This window comes from Centropristis striata, chromosome 9 (genome assembly GCF_030273125.1).
Source record: "Centropristis striata isolate RG_2023a ecotype Rhode Island chromosome 9, C.striata_1.0, whole genome shotgun sequence".
Taxonomy (NCBI): domain Eukaryota; kingdom Metazoa; phylum Chordata; class Actinopteri; order Perciformes; family Serranidae; genus Centropristis; species Centropristis striata.
The window spans coordinates 14,800,785-14,823,103 of NC_081525.1; the positions used below are offsets into that span (position 1 = coordinate 14,800,785).

Genomic DNA, 22,319 nt, shown 5'->3' on the forward strand with positions numbered 1-22,319 from the left:
CTCACATCACAAACATGTTGCCAGCCACTTTCAGGGTGGGGTACCGGGACACATGCTGCGCTTGCAGGGCAGGCAGCTGAGCCCCACTTTAGCCGTGAACACTAATACGAGTGGAGATCACCCCACCTCCCTAAAACCATCCGCCCCACAAAAGCTCAAAGTGATCAGTCACACCCCCCTGTGTGACAGCTGCAAAAGGCTTTGACCTCTACTGCTCTGCTGAGAGTTTGTACACTGACACCAGCAGGCTGCCAAGGACGGCCGCATGTGCTTTGTTTCCTGATAAATCAACATTCATACATGACACTGCCCTTGTCTTCCAAAAATCCCTCTTGGCCACAACACAACATTCATCATACTAATTAATCTGGAGGTCCTTTCATATTTCGGTATTGTGCCGGGAGCTGACTTGCTGACACTTTAGCTCATCTACAGTGATGTTCTACATTGTAATCGGTGTCGGTCACAATGATGAAATGTAAAGAAGTCAATAAAGAGAGTAAACCTGGGACGGAGTGGGTGTCGTTGCGAGGGCTGCTGGCACCGTTCTCTGGCGAGTTGCTGCCCGATGAAGCGCTGGGCTGAGCTTGGGCGGTGCCAACAGTGCCGTCAGTCTTTCCCGTTGAGCTCTTCTGAGCCTTCATTACCCCTGTCTGGCTCATAGACGTGCAGCTCGGGGGAGAGGTTTTAGGCCGTGCACCTGGGTTTGGCTTCTTTTCTTGCTCTCTCGCACCATGAGAGCTTCTGGGGCCGTTGGCACTGGCTGCATCCCGCCTGGCCCCTGCTGCTCCGGTGCCATTGACAACTGGTGTGGCAGCTGAGGCCGTCTTTGCTTTTGCCGCAACACTCCGATCTCCTGGCTTCTTCACATTCTTTGCCTTGGACGTGTGACCGTCTCCTGGTTTATTAGCCGTCCCAAGTCCATCAGACTTCATGGCTGATGCGGCGCAACGGGAGGAAGAGGTTGTGGTTTCTGACACCCTCTGGGTCCTGTGCACAGGAGGACTCTCAGGTGCAGACGAAGGGCATTTTACAGCCCTAGACTGTAGGCACAAAAATAACCACCTTAGTCACGTAACTATATGACTGAATTAATCAGCAAATAACCAGAGGGCAGTCATATGAAACTGAATAACAGTGAAGAATAATTAGCACCAGCCAGTGGAGCACACTACCAGAACAAGTGCTGACGAACACCACCTGAACATCTTTAGTCCCACTACTGTGTATCCTGTTGGGTTTTTTCTAAACTTGTCTAATAATTTCTAACTTTCAGGTTGGGAAGGAATGCTGCATCTTTCTTGCTCTACTACATTTTGTGAACTTTTTTAAAAAAAAACTGGGAACTCATAATTGCGTTTTAGTGTCAATGAAACAATTACAACAGTGAATTTTGTTCTTGCTGTTCAGATTTTCACCACAAAAGTTCCTGTTCTGAATGCAAAAACTGCTTCCCCGGGAGATCTGCAGGAGCTCCACTGCTCTTAACAACTCATGCCTAACAACATCTTGGCAATCCCTCTCTGGATCACCTCGACGTGGCTTATCTTAGCTATGCATCTGCTTAGAGAGGCCCTGCTGCTCATTTTTATGCCGTTTCTCTTTGCTGTGAGGGTGGGGCGTTTATGACACATGACATCTGGCCACAGACTGTAATCACTGTCAGGGATTATACAAACTTCCATGGATTTCTCTGAGCTAAAACGGCTTCATAAATTCACATCACATCAGAAAAGTCAAAGCCAGAGTATCTGATTTACAAATAAAACTTCAATGTGTTTTTTGTTTCTGACACACAAAAAGAAAACTTGTTAATGAACAAATGTTAATGCATGCTTGGGTGATAATATTACCTGTGAACTAGTGAATACAGGCTTTTTACCAAGTCTTCGATTGTCCCCTTTATCAATAGCACCTGTCAAAACAGGATGAAAGGAAGACCAAAGATCAACAATTAGCAAGTTAGTGTTTTTCCTGCAAAGCAGACTATTCAAACCCAAGAAAAACATAGATGAAAAGGGCTGCACCAGTTTTTTCAGACACCTCCTAGTTCCTTTTTTTATGTGAGCAAGATTAGTCCTTCTTTTCATTCATAAATTCTCATTTCCCCACCCTTTGTTTACCCTCTGACCATTAGGAAACAAACATTAAATCAATCGATCGATCAGCCAGGCATGTCTGGGAACGACTAAGCAAACAAAGCACTACCATTTCTATACTTAATAAAACAACAATTCCACAGCTTGATGAGTTATCTTATTAAGCAAATATGTAACTTAAATACATATGTTGTGTTTGCATCCAAGACCTGGAATCTGATTTCACTGGCAAGAAATGTAGCAGTAATAGGCACAGTCTGATACCAGGCGAATAAATTATTCATGCAGTTCATTTCACCACATCACAAGCTCAACAGTGAGAAAACAGTATGTTATTTGTATCTGTGGGAGCTCCTTATCATGTGCAGACCCACAAAGGCAGGAATCCAGCCTTTCACTCCCACCCATTAAAACAAGCATGGCGTGTCTGGTGCAGTTAACATGCAAGCGCACACTCATCTGGCCGAGACAGTTGATAAAGGTAGCTCACATAAAGCAAAAAAACATACAAACAGCGAGAGCCGATAATAAATGGGTTAGCAGAGTCTAGGCAGCTGGAGAGAAAAGACGTTAAGTGTTAAGTCAGCCGACAGCATATGCTCCAAGGGCTTCGGTTCATCTCTAATGATGCAGAGCCACTGCTTCAGTGCTAGGCTGGGTTAGGGAGGGAAAAAAACACATGCGTCCACACACACTGCAGCATGAATATCCTGTGTGCGGCTAGAAAAAGAGAGCAGGGATTTCCCCTCCTTACCTGCAAGTATCCTCTCTCTGTGTTGGGAAGACAGGGTCTCCCATCCCTGCGTGTGGCGGACGGCGTAAAAGGTCTGAAGCAGGAAGGTCCACAGCCGACCACGCAGCGTACAAATCTCTTGCCTGAACGGCTGGCAGCAACACAGAGGGGAGAGAGAGAGAAGAATGGAAAGGGGTGCGCTACAGCACAAGCGAATCAGCAGCTGCTTGAAGAACCTTTTCACCATGGCAACAAATACCCCTCCCTCCCTCCCTTTCTCTGCCCCTCCCTCCCCCTCCGTCTCTGTTGCGGAGTCCACTTGAGCTCCCTTGAGCGAAATCAGTGATGTCAGCGGCTGATGCCCATTCTCCTGTTTCCACGCCTGATTATAAAAACAGGGCTGGAAGGTAGGGAGGAGCTATCTCTACCTCCTCCGCTGCACTGACCACACACCCCTCGGCAGCAGAGAGATACACAGCCAGATTAGTGAAGGCCGCTGGCACACGTCACAGTCTCCCTCAGCCTAATCCATTCTGCCATACTGTACGGTATTTACAAGGGTTATGCGCTTTAACTTGTGCAGCCAGGTCACTTTCCCCCTGGGAGTCATCTCACAGGCTTAACCTGCCAGCTCACACAATACACTTTGTTCGTCTGTAATCGCTTATACAATTTAATTATCTGCAGGAATATTGAACGAAGCTGTTTATGTGAGACTTTAACTGTATCGTTTTATGAAAAAATTGTCCAACAAGTTTTGAGAAATGATGCATTCTGGCATTTAAATATACAAACTTGATGTTCTTGTGACTCCCCGACTAAAAGGGTGGCTGAATCATTTCTGTCACAGCCAAGAAAGTTCCAAGTTTTTGACCTCTACAAGCACTACAATGTAATGTTTCTATGACTGTGTCCCCATTTTGTTTGTTTATCTTGTGAGCGGGCAGCCAGATGTGTGGGTGAAACGATACACAGCCCTGTCAATGGTTTCACACTTTTCCACTGATCTACAAGTGGCGGTAACATGCCAAAATGTGCTGCAACGTGCCAACAGAGGCGGAGAGAGAAGATTGCAAGCGAGAACATGGATTTTAAGCCAGCCAGGCTGGATTTAAAATACTTTACAAATGTTTTTATGGATGGAAATGCATTCAACCCAGCGCTGATGCTGGCCACCAGCCCACTGACTGGATTCAAGTTGTAAGTCGCCGCCAACTCTGGAGCTTCTGCTCGCTCTCCTCCTCGCGGAGTGGTCACAGCAAAGGGAGAGTGATGGAAGGACAAATTCTTGTGTCATGCGTGCTCTGATAAAGGGGCAGAGAGGATTAAGCTAATCAATCAGTACAGTGAAACAAAATTATACAGATTTAAACCCAAATATGCCTCATATAATTTCTAAAACTACATGATGCAACTTTTTCCAAGGTCTAGTGATGAAAAAGTAAGCAAAAATACATTGTCATATCAAATCGCAATCGTGAGCATGCATGTGAGCAACAGGATGTGGTTTGCAGTTTACTTTACAGCCACCTTTGTCATCAATCATATTCAGACAGGAGCAGGGAGTTATCTAATGTATAACTTGAAAAGTTACATTTTCTGTGTATATAATGAGATGCACATTAATTTTCTAAAGCCAACAGTAGATGTGGGAAACACCAGAGGCCCAACGACACGATTTTATCCCGATACTTGAGTCACAATATGATATTATTGCGATTTTAAGCATTTTCCGAGTATTGCGATACAATATATCGGGATTTAACTGATAAACTTAATTTTGTGTCCACAAAATTCAATTCAATCAAGAATTTTTTTGTCAAATAAGAGAAAATTCTCAGTCTATTCATCTCACTTCAGTCTTATTTCTCCACAATGAGAGTCAAACACACAGACTGACCAACAAAGTATTAAGTCAGACTGAACTGAACTGATATCAAACTTGTATGGACAACAACAACAACTGCAGCCTTTTCTCAAACTTTCTTCAACTTTAAGCTTCACTGCTCTGAATTTTTTTGAATGAAACATAAGAAAAGCCTAACTTTGCAGAGTTATTCCGTCAACTTCCCGAAACGATTTCATGGTGCCTATAGATTCCTTAGATCTTTTAGTTTCATATGATACCAACATCTCCTGTATATTCCTGAAAGTGAGCCCGCTACAGCCTCTGGAAAAAACAGCGAAAATACTAACAGCCCGCTGGCCATGAATTGATATAATATTGCCATGCAAAATATCGCAATACTAATGTATTTTCCACCACCTCCAGCCAACACTGATTTCAATTTTTTATCTATATGAATTGATAACTAACACTCAGGAAACACAAGTTTGAGACTCAGATTAAATTAGAAAGTTCATTTAAAAGACACATTACATTTGCTGAGCTCATCATCATTAAGCACTGAAAGAAGAGACAACTATTTTGTGGTCCCTCTACTGTGACCAGCTGCAGACACTCAGGCTGAAATACTGGAGGATTTATTTTCCTAATGTCCTCACCTTAACATAAATTCAACAACTCGCATATAATATATATCACATAGAGTAATATTAATGTTGAAGTATATTTGCAATAAAAAGCATATAAATATATGTCTGGAAGCCCAAGAGGTGACCACCACTAACTATTAGAGGGTTATAAAGCCGAGCAGCATCAGACCCACATCACATCCTGGTGACGGTTGCAAAGCCACATTGAACAAGTAACGCTGAGCCATTCAGACCAACCTAAAATACATAATGACGGGAATTTATGGGAATTAACAGGAATTTATGGAAATAAACAGGAATAAAGCGGGAATTTGCAAAATTGAGGGTTGGCCCTTACCAGGTAATTTAAGTATAGTTAGGGAAAATATTTTAGCATAATCTTGACAAAAACATCCAGATTTCATGCAAGTACACTTATATCTCTGCTGTTCCTCAAACACATGCATATAGCACACTTCTTCCTGCAGGACTACTGAGGCCACGCCCCCTACATGGACTGTGCATTCCTCCATCACATGTTCAATTTAGCATTTATATTTTTTTTGGAGGAAGAGGGGCTCTTTTCATTTCAGATTTTGAATGGAGGGGGGTGAGGGTCATTTTATTAATTTTTGAATGAGTCGGGTCGGAGGGGATGAGTAATATGAGTAATAATTCTTGTTGTTCAATGAAAAAATTGATTGTGCGATAAATGTGTGCAAGTTCTACTTACAAATAAATCTGTTGAAATGTCATATTTTTGTGATTTTCAAAATTTTCAAAATTCCCCAGTTTATCTTCCCATTGAAACTTTCTGGAAATTTACCAAAAAAGTTCCACCCCTAGGTATGCATGCAGCCTAATGCTCTTTTTTGTGTTTGATACAAAGAAACTGCTTCATTTCACCTCCTCTTGTTTCTGTCCTGCCTGCGCCAGGAGAGAGTCCTCCTCCAGGTCATCTCCACACAGAAAGTACACAGCAGCAAAAAGATCACAGCAGTTGTCCACTGTCACCCCTTCTCTGATGGCTGAACACAGCTTCTTCAACAACGTGGGCTCACGGGTAAACTCTTCCCTCTGTAATGGCAGGTAACAGAAAAAAACATATTAATCATAGAGCTGAATGTGTTCCAAGGCCATAACAGTAAAGGAGAGTGCATTAGCATGGCTACATCGCCGCATGCCTCACCCTGCAGAGATCCTGAAAGCCCTGAGTGCGGATGACTCTGGGGAGATGCTGGACAATGACCTGCAGGCTCTCCTCCTGCAGCTCTGTGGCCAGACTCCTCACCTGTTGGGCCCACTTGACTTCTGGGAGACTGCCAAGCAACTGCTCAGTGCCACATAGCATGGTTACTGCGTTCTGCACATTCTGAATGGAAACATCTATCAGCTAAAGAACTCTCTCTAGTTGAAAACACAAAATAAAGTGCAATGAACACGGTCCTCTATAAAAAGCTCTCTTTTATGCCTGACCTATTGATCAGTGGAGGGAGTCCCACAAATGTGTAATGCTTCTTGGCTGCCTCTGAATCTTAATACTTGCCAAGAGCAAACAATAGTGCATTTGTCTTCCTTTACTCACATAATACACTCCGCCTCTTTGATAAGTGATGAAAGACAGACTGCATGATTCAATTATCAATTACAAGGCTGGATCTGTCTACATCCACATCATATTCCTAAATGAGTCTGTGTTTAATAACTGAGAATTTAATAAGGGTCATATTTAATTATATTACGTTCGGATTTCCTTCCTGTGGAAAAAACACTGGAGAACGGGTTGATGATATTTTTGCAATTACGTGAATACAGTGCTGCTGATGAGTCAGGGAGGAGGGAACTCACCATGGTTTCGGTTACAGCTGCTAGACAGGCTGCGTGGAGCTCAGGGGACAAGAGGGAAAAGTTTCTCTCACACCAGGTCTTCACAAAATGATCAGCAACCCACCTGGAAAATACACATCGTACAGTATGTGTAGAGTGCTTTTGGGTTACTATAACAGGCCAGACAAACTCACGGATGCCTTTTATGCTTTTACTGCAGTGTAACCGTGAGGAGTCTCAGGCTCTGAGGCTCGAAGCAGCGGTCGGCAGGGCTTCGCTTCAGAGTGAGCGAGGATGTGAAGGTCAGTAACGCACTGCTGCACACAGCGGCGCAGCAAGATTCACCGTCATACTCGCGTGACTCATCAGACTCAGCAGAGACAACATGGCAAGCACCCCCCCACACACACGCACACACACACTCTCACCACTTTAAATCAGAACCAGCTCACAGTCTCCCTCAACACATCCTATCCCCCTGACCTACATTCACACACTTCTTGCCCGCTCACTGCAGCAGTGCAAGACCATAGTTAGCGTGCAGAAGAATCAGCTGCAGAGTCTTTAGAGTCAGAGTTTGTGTGCACACAGATTAATAGAAACGAAAGGGATCAAAGCTGTGCAGCATACTGAAATATAAAGACATGACAGCATGCAGGTTTCAACAGCAGTCTTTAGAAATGCCTCAACACTGAAGAATGACTCATATTTTAAAATTAAACTTTATTAAAGTTACACCATCAATCAAGAAATGTAAAAAACTAGTGTCTCCTGAGTTATTAATTAAAATTATTGCCAATATATAATCTCATTAATGCAAACGCATTATACAACTAACCCCGACCCCAGGCTACTTAATAACACAGAATTATGACTCCACTTGTTGGTTACCTAGCAACAAGATGCTGATGTAACTTGCAGTGGCAATAATAGTGACAGGTTTGAAGGCACTCTCTTTCAAATTACATGAGCAACTTTTAAGGTCAAGTTTGACGAAAGTTGTCATTTTAGGATTCAAATATAGCGACTGAAAAGCGACACTCACCTCTTACACAGCATGTGGAGGTTTTGAAGGCCTAAGGCGTGTGTGAGGGACAGACACTCGAGAACTGTTCTTTGAACCCCGTCTACTGTCTGCTGACATGGGAGGAAAAGACACATGGGCATTTATACTCATACAGTCATTTTTTTATGCTCTGAGGGCTATGGAGGGAAAATGATATACCAAGTAACTAGTACGTGGTAAAATTGGAATGAAAAAGGTGTTAAGAGTGAATCAGCATAATTATTGACAATAAACATGAAGACAATACACAAAATCAACAAGTCAACCAAAGAAATAACATTTTCTTGAAGCTTTCAGCTGTGATACTGCTGTATCAGCTGTTTTGTACTAAAAGCACTGGTTGAATGTAACTAAGTACATTTAAGTAACTAATTACATTTACTCAAGTACAATAGTACTTCAATACAATTTTGAGGTAATTGTACTTCACTTGAGTATTTCCATTTTATGTAACTTTAGACTTCTACTCCACTTCATTTTGAGGCAAATATTGTATTCTATACTCAACTACATTTAGCAGACAGCTTTAGTTACTTTTTCACGTCTAGAATTAAAGTGGAAATATAATCAATTTGAAACTATTAAGCATGTTTATAAATTAAAACACATAACAGTACATCAAGTATATATTTACCCTGAAAACAGTAAAACACTGCTTATATAAATGCATCATTAATAATAATCTAATAATATATTTGGAACATATAAATAACAATCTGAGTGGGTCCATTCTGCATAACAATACGTTTACTTTTGAAAAACTTACTTCAAATACATTTTATTGCTGATACTTTTGTACTTTTACTGAAGTAAGGCATCTGACTACTTCCACCACTAACTACAACACTTATTTACCAATATACGATGAACTACCAATTCAAACGTTTGTGCAGAAAATGTATAACCATTATTTTGAATCAATAAAATTTGATTGGGTGCAATAATGACAGTTTGCATTCAGCCTTTCAAGTAGTGACGCATTGTTCCAATTTTTTTTTTCTTGATACTGATGTTAATGCTTGCCATGGAATTATCAAAAGGTGATGCGAGAATTGTGGGATTGTGAAATCACACGAAAAATCTATCTTGTCACAATTCAAGTAATGAGTTTGTCTATTTGCAGGTACACAGTACTACAGGACACACCTAATACACGACAAGCCCTCAAAACGGTTGCAGTTTGGTTAGCTTTAAGTACAAAAACTACTGGGTAAGGTGTCATTGATGATCACTGTTTGGGTTACAATAAGTATATTACACAAGATATCTTATATCTCAGTGTCTTGTAGTAAAGTGACTAGGGATGGGCGTTTGGAAGAAACCTGACAACTGCTTATCTATAAAGTTAACAATCAGTTAATTGATTAATCGCTATGTTTTTATACATACTCCAATATGTATAAAAACATGCATACATGGGCAAAATAAAAGATATGTATATATGTTTGATAGTGAATGTTTTGATAGTGGACACTTTTATTTTGAAAGGACAAAAAGAGACTTCCTGTCAATCGTAAAACTAACTCACGTGAGGTCATTCTGTAAAGATAACGTCAAGGAGTTCAATGTTTTATGTTTAAGCCCACTAAGAGGCATGAGGTTAGTTTTCACAGTAATCTTGCTTATATAAGTGTGTTTTTGTGTTTTAATACGTTCTGGATAAAAGTTAGCTAGATTTGCTCAAATTAATACTCTTGCATTTCTGTGTTTTATAATTGTCACAAGCTGAACGTTCGAATGTGTTTCAGTCATAGATAAAAATTAAATTAAAATGAAAAAATACACAGATCGATAAAATTCCACGTGATCGACCAAATTCTTCAAGACCATTAATCAATCATCGATTAATTATTCCCACCCCTAAAAGTGACCAATGCAGATTGCAGATAGACCCTTCTTGAACAACCAGTGTGTGTGAGGAGCTACTGACAGCTACAGGCCTGGTTTAAGTGTGTGTGGTGACATTGGGAGGCGACTGTAGGTGCTGCAACAGCATCAGTTATATCTCTGTGTGTGTTTCTTCACTCAAAGATGCACATATTCACAGTACTGCCGACCTTGGGGAAGAAGCGGCAGTAGTCTCGGGTCAGGACCATCTCCACCACATCTTTCAGCCCCTCTAAACCCAACATGTCTGCTGCCAACACCACCTGACTGTGGGACAGGAAACAACAAATACAGGTCAGGCTGTTTTCTGGGCCTGCTTTTCTAATTTTGGACAGTGTGTTCACATACAGTACCTGGCACTGGCTCCAGGTGGCAGATCCACAATGGCCCCATACATGAACTGGAGCAGGATCTCCATCTCATCTGGCCCTAAGCTGGAAATGAAGAATCTGTTTACAAGCCATATTCCTCGAATTAACACACAGAATTGCCCTTGATCACCGTCTAATGTTATCTTTGTGAATGCAGACATGCAGTGTGGATGTATTTTTTCTGTCTACGCTGCAAACACAACACAAGAACGCTGTAAACACAATCCATATATCATGCAGCACTAAATCCACGTGACTGCAGCCGGAGGGCCACTTCACAGGTTTTCCCCCGCACATCAACGCAGCAGCTCCCCATTCTGACAGCCATGTCTTCCCCCGTTACCCTCAGATCAGTAATGCTGAGGCGAGTGACACGTCTCTCCCTGGAGGGAAAAAACGGGCTTCATTTGCCTTCCCCGCTCTGGAAAGACACTGCGGGTGGTGTCGGTGGGCTGGGGGAGGTGGGGGCCCTTCAGTCGGGAATGGATGAGAAGATTTATGTGCATCACAGTGGAAACGTTGCAACCTTGCTTGGCAGAAATGTGAGCGAGCCATTTGAGATTCCACTAGCTGTGGGTGGCTATGTATGTGTGTGTGTGTTTGGGTGTGTGGAGTTCAAACATGGCATTGTGTGCGAAACCCCATACTGTACACAGCCAACTCTGTTACAAGGCCTGAATAATTAATGCAGCATATGCAGTAATCCAGCTGTAATGTTCAGGAATGAAATGTAGAATTGTCAGAGCAGGAGTGGAGGTGTATTATTGATCCCTGTGACCTGCTGCAAGATGATGCTGATGCGCCGATAAGTCTTACCCTTGCAGAGTGATGCACTGTCTGGAGCTCTCCATCCAGCTCCCGCTCAGCATGGCTCGGAAGTACTGGGACCGCGCGCACAGGATTGCCCTAGAAACCCATTAAAGCAGGCAGTTGCATGTCAGATCCACCCACCGTTTTAATATTTCACATGTCGTCTAGTGGGCCTGTGTGTGCTTAAGTGGCTTTGAAGTGACAGGCAGGAGGACAAAAAATATAGTGTGTGTTCTGTAGTCCCTGGAGACTGTGTTTTTATTCTCCCCAGCCTCTGAAGATTGTACTTAATTTGCTCCAAAAAAGGATAAGGCTGATTTTATCCGAAATCCCCCAAAAAGAACAAAACAAACAAAATATCTGTGAATATCCAAAGCCTGATATCTTGTATCTTTTCCCTCTGTGCCATAGACCTCCATTGTTGTCCCAAAACTACTGAACAAACATCAATGAGCCACACAGTTGTCATAAACACATGCACTATTTCCTCCTGTTTCAGTAAAGTCTGCCAAAATTGCAATGCCCATCTGTTTTAGGAAATGGCTCATTGAATAAAATAAAGTAATAAATCATACATTTTTTAACTAGACTAACTACTCAGTAAAATGGTGTGTATACCTCTCCCCTCCCGAACAAAAAAAAAAGTGTTGAATCTTACTAATATTACATCATTACCATCTTTGCTGGGATGCATCACATCCCAAAAGTAGGGGAGTATTTCACTCTAAACCCAGCAATGAAGGCGGATTGGCTGCAATATCTGTAAAGCGGAACCTGCATATCACAGGTGCATGTCAGTCATGCATGAACATTTGAAAAGAAGTCAGACTTGTAGATGATGCAGACCAGGTGAAATAAATAAGAATAAAAAATAAATAAGTGTGCAATTATTATTTATTATGAATGACACAAGATTCAGCCCTTTAGGCTTACGTCATAGAGCAGAGTTAAAGATTAAATTCTTCAGTGGAAACAAATGGGCTTGGTGAGATGACTGCAAATTAATTTATGGTCTTGTTTTGTTTCCGTGAGATTTATTGACATTAATAAAAAATACTGAATAATGCCAGCCTCATCTTTAAATACCATTCATTCACTCCCACGTTCTCCTACAGGCAAGACCCGGAGAGAAGTCACGCTGACACGGAGAGCAACATGCAAACTCCACACAGAAGAGCCTTTCAGCGGGATGGAAATCAGTCAGTAGTTCTCTAGCTGCAACTTTGTGATGTCATTTCCCTCTGCCTCTACTCACACCATGGGTTGGACCCTCTCCTTTTCACCCTGACGCTGTGTGCCTTCACACTATTAGGGGTTTGTAATATGGATAAAATTCTTCATTGCATTATAATTCCTTTTACATCACAATCGACTCATATATTGTGGTACTGTGTGATAAATTTCAGGAAATAAACAATCAAAGATGAATTACCATGTTGTAAATGAGTTGTAGGCAATAAAATTACAAACTCACTTAGTGTGATCTTATCTAAAGATGAATAACTTGATATCAGTATTGAAAAATATAATTTTGGGATCACTATCTTATGTCTTATGAGAAACATTCAAAATAATTTGCAATACCCAGAGGACATTTTTGCTCTCACTGAAGTCCATCTTTCCATCTTAAAAAGCACTCTGGGTAAACTCCCAGCCTGCAGGTCAGATTATCATGATGGATAATCTTCGGAGCCTGTCTAGAACTTGGCGAGACTATGTTTTTGTGCAACCTGGATTGGGGATTAAAAAAAGAGGAACTGAGCCTCGTGCAAGATCATCCTCGTATTATTATTCTAAATCTCCCTTTTTATTTTACTCACACACATGCACATATTCACATTTATTATATGATGCTCATTACAGTCTGATGAATGTCCCCTTTGCAGGTGTTGATCCATGTTCTGAGATTTAATCACTTGCTAAATTATCACTTCACTCAACATAAGGTTGGTTGTTATGCTCCGTTTGTGGGAAGGTACCATTCACAAAAATGCCCAAGCATTCAAACCTCCATTCAAAACATGTTCCATGGATGACAGGACTGTTAGAAATAGACAAGCTCTCTACTTTATGTCCCTTAGGTCCTAGCTATTGAACTATGACCCTGTTTCCATTTAGCAGTAACATGTGGTCTGAGTGATCCGAACACAAAAACCACATTCTGAGGTGGTTCAGGCCCATGTGTCCACATTCAGATAGTACTGAGAACTGGTATGTGACTCTTGTCCACATTAGAGACCGCCTACTCAACTGCCGCCCCCTGCCCGAGCGGAAGTACGTACTGAAAGCAGCATGACTAATTATGCACAGCGTCTCCGCTTACCATAAACATAGTGATTGTGAATTAACCAGCATTGCTAACTGTGCACAGTGTGCGGTGCTTGTTGTAAACATCGCTAAGTGAACACCTCCTGCAGCAGCAGCACATACACACTGTACTGCTACAGAGCTAACTGTAGCAAAATGCCGCTAATAAGCCGGCCTCTGGCTCGTTAGCGTCTCGTTAAGAAGAGTAAGAAGGAGTCACTGGATTGGTCTCTAGTCACTTTCTTGAAAAATAGTTGCTAAGGGGGTCTTAAAGGTTGCTAAATTTAGCAACAAAGTTGGGAGCACTGCTTCGCCGGTGGGGGGTTATTATCGAGGTAGATAAGACCGCTAGATAAGATCAATTTGACGTAAAAGCTTTGAGCTTCATTGCTCTGGATAGCTTTGATACGGCTGTGTCCGTGAAATAACGTCGCGACGGAGTCACATACCTGAGTACCTGTCTTTAGCATGTAGCAAACTAGCTAACTACTTTTACAGTGTTATTTCAACAACTTGCCGACACAAGATCTTGAGGCATTGTGCCTATAGATTCCTTAGATCTTCTAGTTTCATATGATACCAGTATCTCTAGTACATTCCTAAAAGTGAGACTGATACAGCCTCAGGAAAAAACGGCGAAAATACTGACGGCCGCCAGAACGCTGAATATCGATACTTGGCGGCCATGAATCGATATAATATTGCCACACTAAATGTCGCAATACTATGCTGTATCGATCTTTCCCCCCGCCTCTAATATAAATGTTTTTTTGTATGTGTGATCAGTACTTTGCTGCCATTTTGGCCATTCCTCTCTTGTTAAAAGGGATAATGCATCTCAAGAGACTTATTAATAGTAAAGAAGAAATATGGGTGGGTCGGGCCACGTGACTGTGGGTGGGACCTGCAGCAGTTAACACTGTGCTGCTACAGAGATCACTACTACAAAACAACCAAAAACATCCCAGCTTCCTGTCTCTGACAAGCTCTTTGCTGGCTGGCTGCTCCCTTGAGCATGATCTGGAAGAAACCTGTCTCCATGGTTACCAGCTGCTGCTACTACTACCTCTGCATCAGTGAATGACCACCCACCACACTGGTACAAGTCAACAGCAGTGCGACCTCTGTAGTGTTCTGGTAGATGTTTGATGTTCTCAAGTGAACATGCTGTCACCATACATGCCACCTATGATCTTTAGAAAACAAAAAAACAGCTGCTTTTAGATTCCAGATGTATAAACAAGGGGGCAAATAGCTCTACCTGTGGCAGGAGAAGACCTGCTCTGCTACTTGGATGGTGATGTCACACTGCTCTCCCCTCTGGTACAGATCCAGCAAGTCAGCACCGAGGCCCGAGGCTGGCTCCAGAGCAGCATCTGGGGTGAAGTTGTGACGGATAATGAGTAAAGGCAGGGCGGAGAGAGTTATGAAGAGAAAAGCTGTGAGTGTGAGATACATATTTGTGTGTAAAAAAGCAGAGGGAACTAACATTAAACCATCTAAATAATGCAAATAGTGAAAAAAAGTATCCATAGCACTGCCACGCTGTGATTAGCAGTAACAACAACAGGGATCCAAATGAGATTAGCTCCTAAATGGATTATGACTGAGATAACATGATGTGAAGAAGGGCAGCTGCACGGCCACATAACCTGAAATAAACCCTCCATGGAAAAGTGTGTTCATCTGTTTACCTGAGTCAGTGGAACTATGTAGGTCTGCCGGGTCGGGAACAGACGGAGTACTTTCTGGCGCTGAGCCTTCCACGTCTGGGATTATTTCAGCTGAGCGCATGCTCTGGTCTGCTGTGTACACTCGCCTGGAGGGGGGAAACTGGAAAGGTTAATTAAAACCAGGCCTTTCACACTTATTTAAATTACGGTCTCATTTAACGCAATGTGACTTCAGTGACACAGAAGGGAAGCCATAAACCTTTACTGCGCAGGATTTTCTGTTTTTCCTCACTGAAGCATTTAATAAAGTGACTGGCAAGCTTATAAAGTTACTTACAACCTGTTATGGTACGTTTTCCCTGAGTACTTATGTAATATGCTGCATCATCCTGGCTTCTGCCAAGTGTGTTCGGTAAGTGGTGTTCAAGAAACCACAACATTCTGGGTTCATGTCAGGCCAGAGATCTTTGCCTCTTTTTTGTATTGGTGCAAAAACAAAACAGTAGTGATCCTACAGGTACAACAATGATACATAAATATATATTTGTATGTGCAGGGGCATTAGTGTCACTGCCAGACGTTTTAATCGGGGTGAGGATGTATCCATGTGTGTATGTACTATATAATACATAATAAAAGGTGCCATTGGTTAATAGTTCATATTTCGATAATAATAATAATTGTATTTATATAGCACCTTTTAAAACACCTTTTAAAACAGCAGCTTACAAAGTGCTTTGAGAGAGAGCAGTAAATTAAAAAGAGAATGATGCCATAAGGCTAAAAACAATTCTTACATGAAAAGACAGAGCAGGAACAATCACAAGATACACAGAAAATAAAAGGGAAAAAGGAGTAAAAAAGTAAAAAGTGAAGAAGTAAAAAGGTGTAGAAAATAGAAAGCATTACATAAAAGCAAGTCTATAGAAGTGGTTTTTAAGACGTGATTTAATAGAAGTTACTGACTCTGCGAGCCTTATCTCCACAGGCAGCTCGTTCCAGAGTCGGGGCGCTCTGGTGAAGAAAGCCCGGTCACCTTTGGTTTTTAGTTTAGAGTATCTAAGGACGCGGGTCGGCTCATATGAAGTTAATAATTCTGTTAAAAAGCTAGGAGCCCTCTCCGCTCTGCATCAGCCAAACAGTTGGTGACACCCACCCTGCGTGGGTCAACTCGCCTCAAAACCTCTTCCAGACTTTTCTCTGTCCTGGCACCCAAATGGTGGAACGAGCACCCCACCAACATCAGGACCTCAGACAGCCTGTACATCCTCCGCCGCAGGCTGAAGACCTACCTCTACCAACAATACCTCGGTTAAGTCATGGTCTAAGGCTAGTACCTTCAGGTTGAATGCACTTATTGTAAGTCGCTTTGGACAAAAGCGTCAGCTAAATGACATGCAATGTAATGTAATGTAGGAGCCAGACCTAAAAGAGCTTTAAAAGTGATCAATAGAATCTTAAAATCAATCCTAAAAACGAACAGGGAGCCAGTGCAAAGAAGCTAAAATCAGGGTGATGTGACGTTGTCTGTTAAAACCGGTAAGAAGCAGAGCTGCTGAACCAGTTGGAGGCGAGAAAGGGATTTCTGGGAGATGCCGGAGAGGAGGGAGTTACAGTAATCTAAACGGGAGAATATGAGCGTGTGAATGATTTTATCAGGTCAGAGGGTAACAGCATGGGTTTGATTTTGGAGATGGAGCGTAGATGGAAAAAATGTGTGGGTCAAAAGTAAGGTTTAAGTCTATAAGTACATACCGGTTGTAAATAACTTTATAAGGTTGCCAGTCACTTTATTAAATGCTTCACTGAGAAAAAAACAGAAAATCCTGCACAGTTAAGGTTTATGGCTTCCCTTCTGTGTCACTGAAGACACATTTGATTAATTGACATAATCTAAACCAGGGTCCTCTAGAATCACTGAGCACCTCATTGAGTTTGTAAAAAAAGATCATTGCCATTTTCAATAAATCTGTTGATCAATCATTTTGTTAATAACATGCCGCAAAGTCTTTCAGAGGTTTCTAACTGAAAGAACTTTTAATAGGATACCTGTGCATGCCAAAAAATCTGTCTTAAAGCGATACCTGAACTCAGCAATATTGCATTCCCATGTGTAAAGGGAGTTAAAACAAACTTTTAGACTCTATGGTAATGCAACCAAACAAGTCGACGCTTTCTTCTTGTCCTAATTATAAACTGCTAATTAGACACAGACACAAATCGGTGGATCAAAGACTTGTGCAGCTCGCACTGCGCAGCCTTGATGAAAACTTCTACACAAGAAACTTAGATGATGATGGACACTCGCACACTTTGTGTTTTATGCGTTTCAACACTGACATTTAATTTATTATTGAACAGCTGCAGCATCTGCAATGTTCCTCGAAGCAGGCATACAAACACCAGCAAACCCTGCAGATTAAAGATGGTGTGCTTGGCGCCCTCTGTCTGACAGTCTGTGAAACTGAAACTCCAAGAGGAGGATGAATGACGTCCCGACTACAAAGCAGATGTAGAGATACAGCTTCAGGTTAAACTATTGAGGGGAACTCACAAAAGCTATTAACCCATTGAAGCCTGGAAACCGGATACATCGTTTTGTAGTATTTGTTTAAGCTCTCAAATACTTTTTGAATTTCATTTCTATCTGCTACAGAGGCTGAAAACTCTATTATTTAGTAGAAGCGCTGACACTTCTGTTGAATTTCCAGAAAAACTTCAGGTTCAGCATATACAGTGCCAAGTAATAGTATGTAAACGGCTTAGATTGCCCTATATTTTTGCATAACTAAGTCATAAATGTAAGTCTGATATTGTTCAAAGTCAATATGATGGACAGGCTACATCTGCCTGAAATAGTAACATGAAGAATATTGTATGTTTAGGTTTATTTATTTATATATATGGTTAAACATTCAAAGCAAGGTTGGAAAAAGAAAATGAACCCTTGGTTTTGATTTAACAGCAATGACAAAAACCACATCTCTTTTCATCTGTCTTCACTTTATGTCATATAATCTCCATTAATTTGAGGACTGAGACATTTTCTCGTTCATGTTTCATTGTGTTTAGGGCCAGTACTTTCAGGATAACAAACAAACACAAAAAACATTAAAAAATAAATGCCAAATAGCAGGAATGTATGTAAATAATGTGTATAGAATGTAAATGTGCATGTATGTGTTATTTTTTTATATTCTGTTAAAGTCATATCTTATCTTATCTTATCTTATCTTAAGATGGTTCACATCAACTTGTGAAGAGATGAGTGTCAGTAATCACTGTTTTTCATGTGTTTTTATACAATCACGTTCAACTAATCACTAACTACAGTTTCAACTCATTGATGGGGAAAAATTAAATTATAGTTGTACTGTTTAAAGGTCATTTTTGAACAGGTTCACTTAATATTTCCCTTTTAAGATTTTTAATGAATATAGAGCATGTTTTCTATCATAGTGACTTTGATGAAGCTCAGACCACATTTTATGGATGAATTATGCATTAACGTAGGTAGCTCCAAATGGGTTCAGTTTCTCTCTCTTGGCACTGTATTTTGCTGTAATCAGCAAATTAGAAATCACTTGAACCCACTGCCTACCTGAGGAAATCTTTCAACCCGGGCAGCTCATAGCCAGACAGATGAATGACGGTGGGATCTTTGCACGTCTGTCCCTGAAGGACATGAGGAGCTCTGGCCAGCAGAACTGCTTTGTGAGCTTGGAGCAAGCCTGACCCAGCACACAGAGAAACATCAGCTTCCAGCTCCTCCTGCAGCAACCTGGGGAAATGCATTAAAACACTTAGTCAGCAGCAATCAACTCAAAGTTTAGAGCGATTAAAGAAACATTTTTTATACACGGCATCAGTGTGAATTCATTACCATTGACTATAAAATAAAATAAAACAATTAATGTTGGAGCCAAGCAGAGGTGGAATGTAACTAAGTACATTTACTTAAGTACAATTTTGAGGTTCTTGTACTTTACTTGAGTATTTCCATTTTATGTAACTTTCTACTTCTACTCCACTACATTTTGCGGCAAATATTGTACTTTTTACTCCACTACATAAAGCTGACAGCTTTAGTTACTTTTCAGGTTGAGATTTAACCTGAAAAACATGATCAATTTAAAGTGATCAGACTTTTTTTTTTTTTTTTAAAACCTCATAACAGTATATTGAGTAGTTAAAATGAGCGATACCTTGAGAAAATTAAAATGCTGTTTACATATAGGTGCATCTCAATATATTTGAATATCATAGAAAAGTTATGGGGAAAAAAATGTCAGTAATTCAATTCAAAAAGTGGAAATAACAAATTATATAGATCCATTACACACAGAATGAAACGTAATTATAATGATTATGGCTTACATTTAATGAAGACCTAAAATTCAGTGTCTCAAAAAATTTGAATATTCCAAAAGTATGTTTAATATGGAAATGTTGGCCTCTGAAAAGTCTGTCCATCTACATGACTCAATACTTGGTTGGGGCTATTTGACTTGAACTACTGGAACTTTTCCATGATATTCTAATTTATTGAGATGTACCTGTAAATGCATTGATAATAGTAATCAAACAATATATATAGAATATATAAAACAAGCTGAGTGAGTTCGTTCTGCATAAAAAGTACTTTTACTTTTGATAATTAATACTAAGTTGATACTTTAAGTACATTTTGATGCTGATACTTTTGTACATTTACTTAAGTAAATTTTGAATGCAGGACTTTTACTTGTCGTGGACTAATTCTGCAGTGTGGTATTAGTACTTTTATTTAAGAAAGGGATCTGAATACTTGAATACTTGTTCCACCACTGGAGCCAAATTGGCAAAATATTCATACTAAACATGGCTTTAACATAGGACACAGACAATAAACAAAGCCCGTATCCAACCGATTAAATCTATGAGGTTGAACGATGAATCCGATGTCCTGTTTTTCTGCTCCAGACGTACACAAGCACAGTCCTGAGGCAGTCCATTTTCTTCTTCACCATCATTATCTCTAGCCTCGCCTCAATGACTGATCTGGGTGACCCAGAAAGCCGTCAGCTAAAGACCAATAGGGCGCTATGAGTTCAAATGCTGGTGCTCCGATACTGATTAAAAGCGTACAAATTGATGAACCACTCGTGCAACCAGGAGACCGACATCCCTATCATCTTAAACCCAATGAACTGCACAGATACATGTGAGCTTCCAGTCATCGGTGAAGTTTACTGTAACTTTGTCAAGTTTTCTGTTACAGATCCACTGATCCTATTATCTGAAGGAAAACTCCACCCTTGACCGTTCTAATTCTATTACATGTAACAAAAGTGTGTCATTTTTGTGAATCCCAGGATGTTTTTTGTGACCAAGAGCTGTATTAACATTTTTATTGCACATTGTTTCCTAAACTGCTTTCCTCCATTTTCCTCAGTTATGTGTTTTTTATTCTTCTACAGTTTTCTACAAGATTCCTAACCTTGAAAATAGTTTAACAAGAAAAAAAAACGTATCTCATGGTCTATTTACTAGCTTAGATTTGAAGGTTTCAACTACATCTTGCAATCTTTCTCTGCAGAGGTTTACATTATATAAACAGTATTAAAAGTAATAAAAAAAAGAAGGTTATTTAAAAAGTGCATTTCATTTTCATGACCACAGAGGAAATGTTCTCTGAGGAAGGGTTCGAGGTGCAGTTAGAGGGGTAATTTAGTATACTTTCGATAAATGTGGACGACTCATGAGAGACAGATAAAAAAAAAAAAAGACTAGTTCAAATTACAGCAACAGTAGAGGCCAACATGCTGACTTTTAGCCCCTACTATCGCTAATGCTCTTTAAATGTTGGACACTAAAGCTACCAGAAGAAACTAAATCATTTGACTCTTCCTGCCTCCTCCATGCCTATGTTTCCATGGCTCTCATCTTCAGTTGCTCATGCAGGTTTTCTTGAAAGAATTTTATGTTGCAAGGTTCAAGGTTGAGATTCTGCAGAAGCACTCTGTATCCATTCTCTCTTTTCGCATCATTTTTCTGTGTTTGGAACATTTCTGCGGGTTAGTGTTTGGACACAAAGCTACGGAAATAGCCAACACTGCTAAAAAGCCTCATAAATATAAAAAAAAGTGCTCTTTCCAACACATGAGTGAATCTCATTTTGATTGAGCTGGGGAGGAGTGGCTAAGTGTGAATGTTGTGTTTACAAAAAGTAAGTGACAATTCCTGCATAGTATGCTTCTAAACTAGGCATGCACGGTTTGAAAAATATATCTAATCGCAATTATTTGGACTTATAATTACTGTATGCAATATGAATTATAATTTTTGCATCATTATTCTCATTTTCATTGAAAAATATATATTAAAATGACCAGGGTGTGCGAGAACCTTTCCCAAACAAAGATTTTTTTCTTAAGGCTGCAAAGTACTTAATTTGATTGGTATTTTTACACATATTTTTCCTTTAACAAATATTTCACCTTTCTTTAATTTGGATGTTGCATTAGTCCATGTTGTGATTTCAATGAATTTCCATTAATTGTGCAGCCCTACTTTACTAATCCTGATTAAACTGAATTTAGCTGCAAGCTCTTGATACCAGCCCACTCTTACATACTGCACGATGGCAGAAAATTTAATTGCCTTTCTAAGAATTTGCAGACAAAACATTTTTTCCCCCATTTGACAGCCCTGCATTGCTTTGACTGCAGAGGAAAAAAAATTAGGTTCCAGGTCTTTGTTACTGATCAACACTAAAGTTTGGCCTTTGCAGTTCAGTGCACCCTGTCACATGCCTTACCTGTTCAGGTCTGCAGATAAAGCAGATGATAAGCATCTCTTCAGCTGTTCTTTGTACTTGCGCTCTTTGGCCTGGAACTCTCTTGCAGCTTCCGTGGTGATCATGGTTCATCAGCTTCTCTAAGACAGAGACAAGATAGAGACATCAGCCTGGTTGTTTGTTAAGCAGCTCCAGAGGAAGAGGAAAACACAGTGACATGCTGTGGGAACAGTCTGAGCAAGCCAAGTGATAATATGATAAGATAAGATAAGATAAGATATTAATTTATTTAT

General features: G+C 40.5%; 1 protein-coding gene across 1 annotated transcript in view; it reads right to left on the reverse strand.

Moving 5' to 3' along the window:
* btbd8 (BTB domain containing 8) overlaps positions 1-22,319 on the reverse strand; it is a 31,532-nt gene that overhangs the window by 7,473 nt on the left and 1,740 nt on the right. Inside the window, exons 2-15 of the mRNA XM_059340809.1 lie at positions 22,048-22,166; positions 18,850-19,029; positions 15,270-15,394; positions 14,837-14,951; positions 11,275-11,364; positions 10,441-10,521; positions 10,258-10,354; positions 8,180-8,271; positions 7,156-7,258; positions 6,497-6,679; positions 6,214-6,384; positions 2,854-2,983; positions 1,854-1,915; positions 506-1,043 (exon numbers count right to left, since the gene is read on the reverse strand). Of these exons, the coding sequence (XP_059196792.1) occupies positions 506-1,043; positions 1,854-1,915; positions 2,854-2,983; positions 6,214-6,384; positions 6,497-6,679; positions 7,156-7,258; positions 8,180-8,271; positions 10,258-10,354; positions 10,441-10,521; positions 11,275-11,364; positions 14,837-14,951; positions 15,270-15,394; positions 18,850-19,029; positions 22,048-22,151 (2,071 nt within the window). The 5' untranslated portion in view covers positions 22,152-22,166. The remainder of the gene's footprint in view (positions 1-505; positions 1,044-1,853; positions 1,916-2,853; positions 2,984-6,213; positions 6,385-6,496; positions 6,680-7,155; positions 7,259-8,179; positions 8,272-10,257; positions 10,355-10,440; positions 10,522-11,274; positions 11,365-14,836; positions 14,952-15,269; positions 15,395-18,849; positions 19,030-22,047; positions 22,167-22,319) is intronic.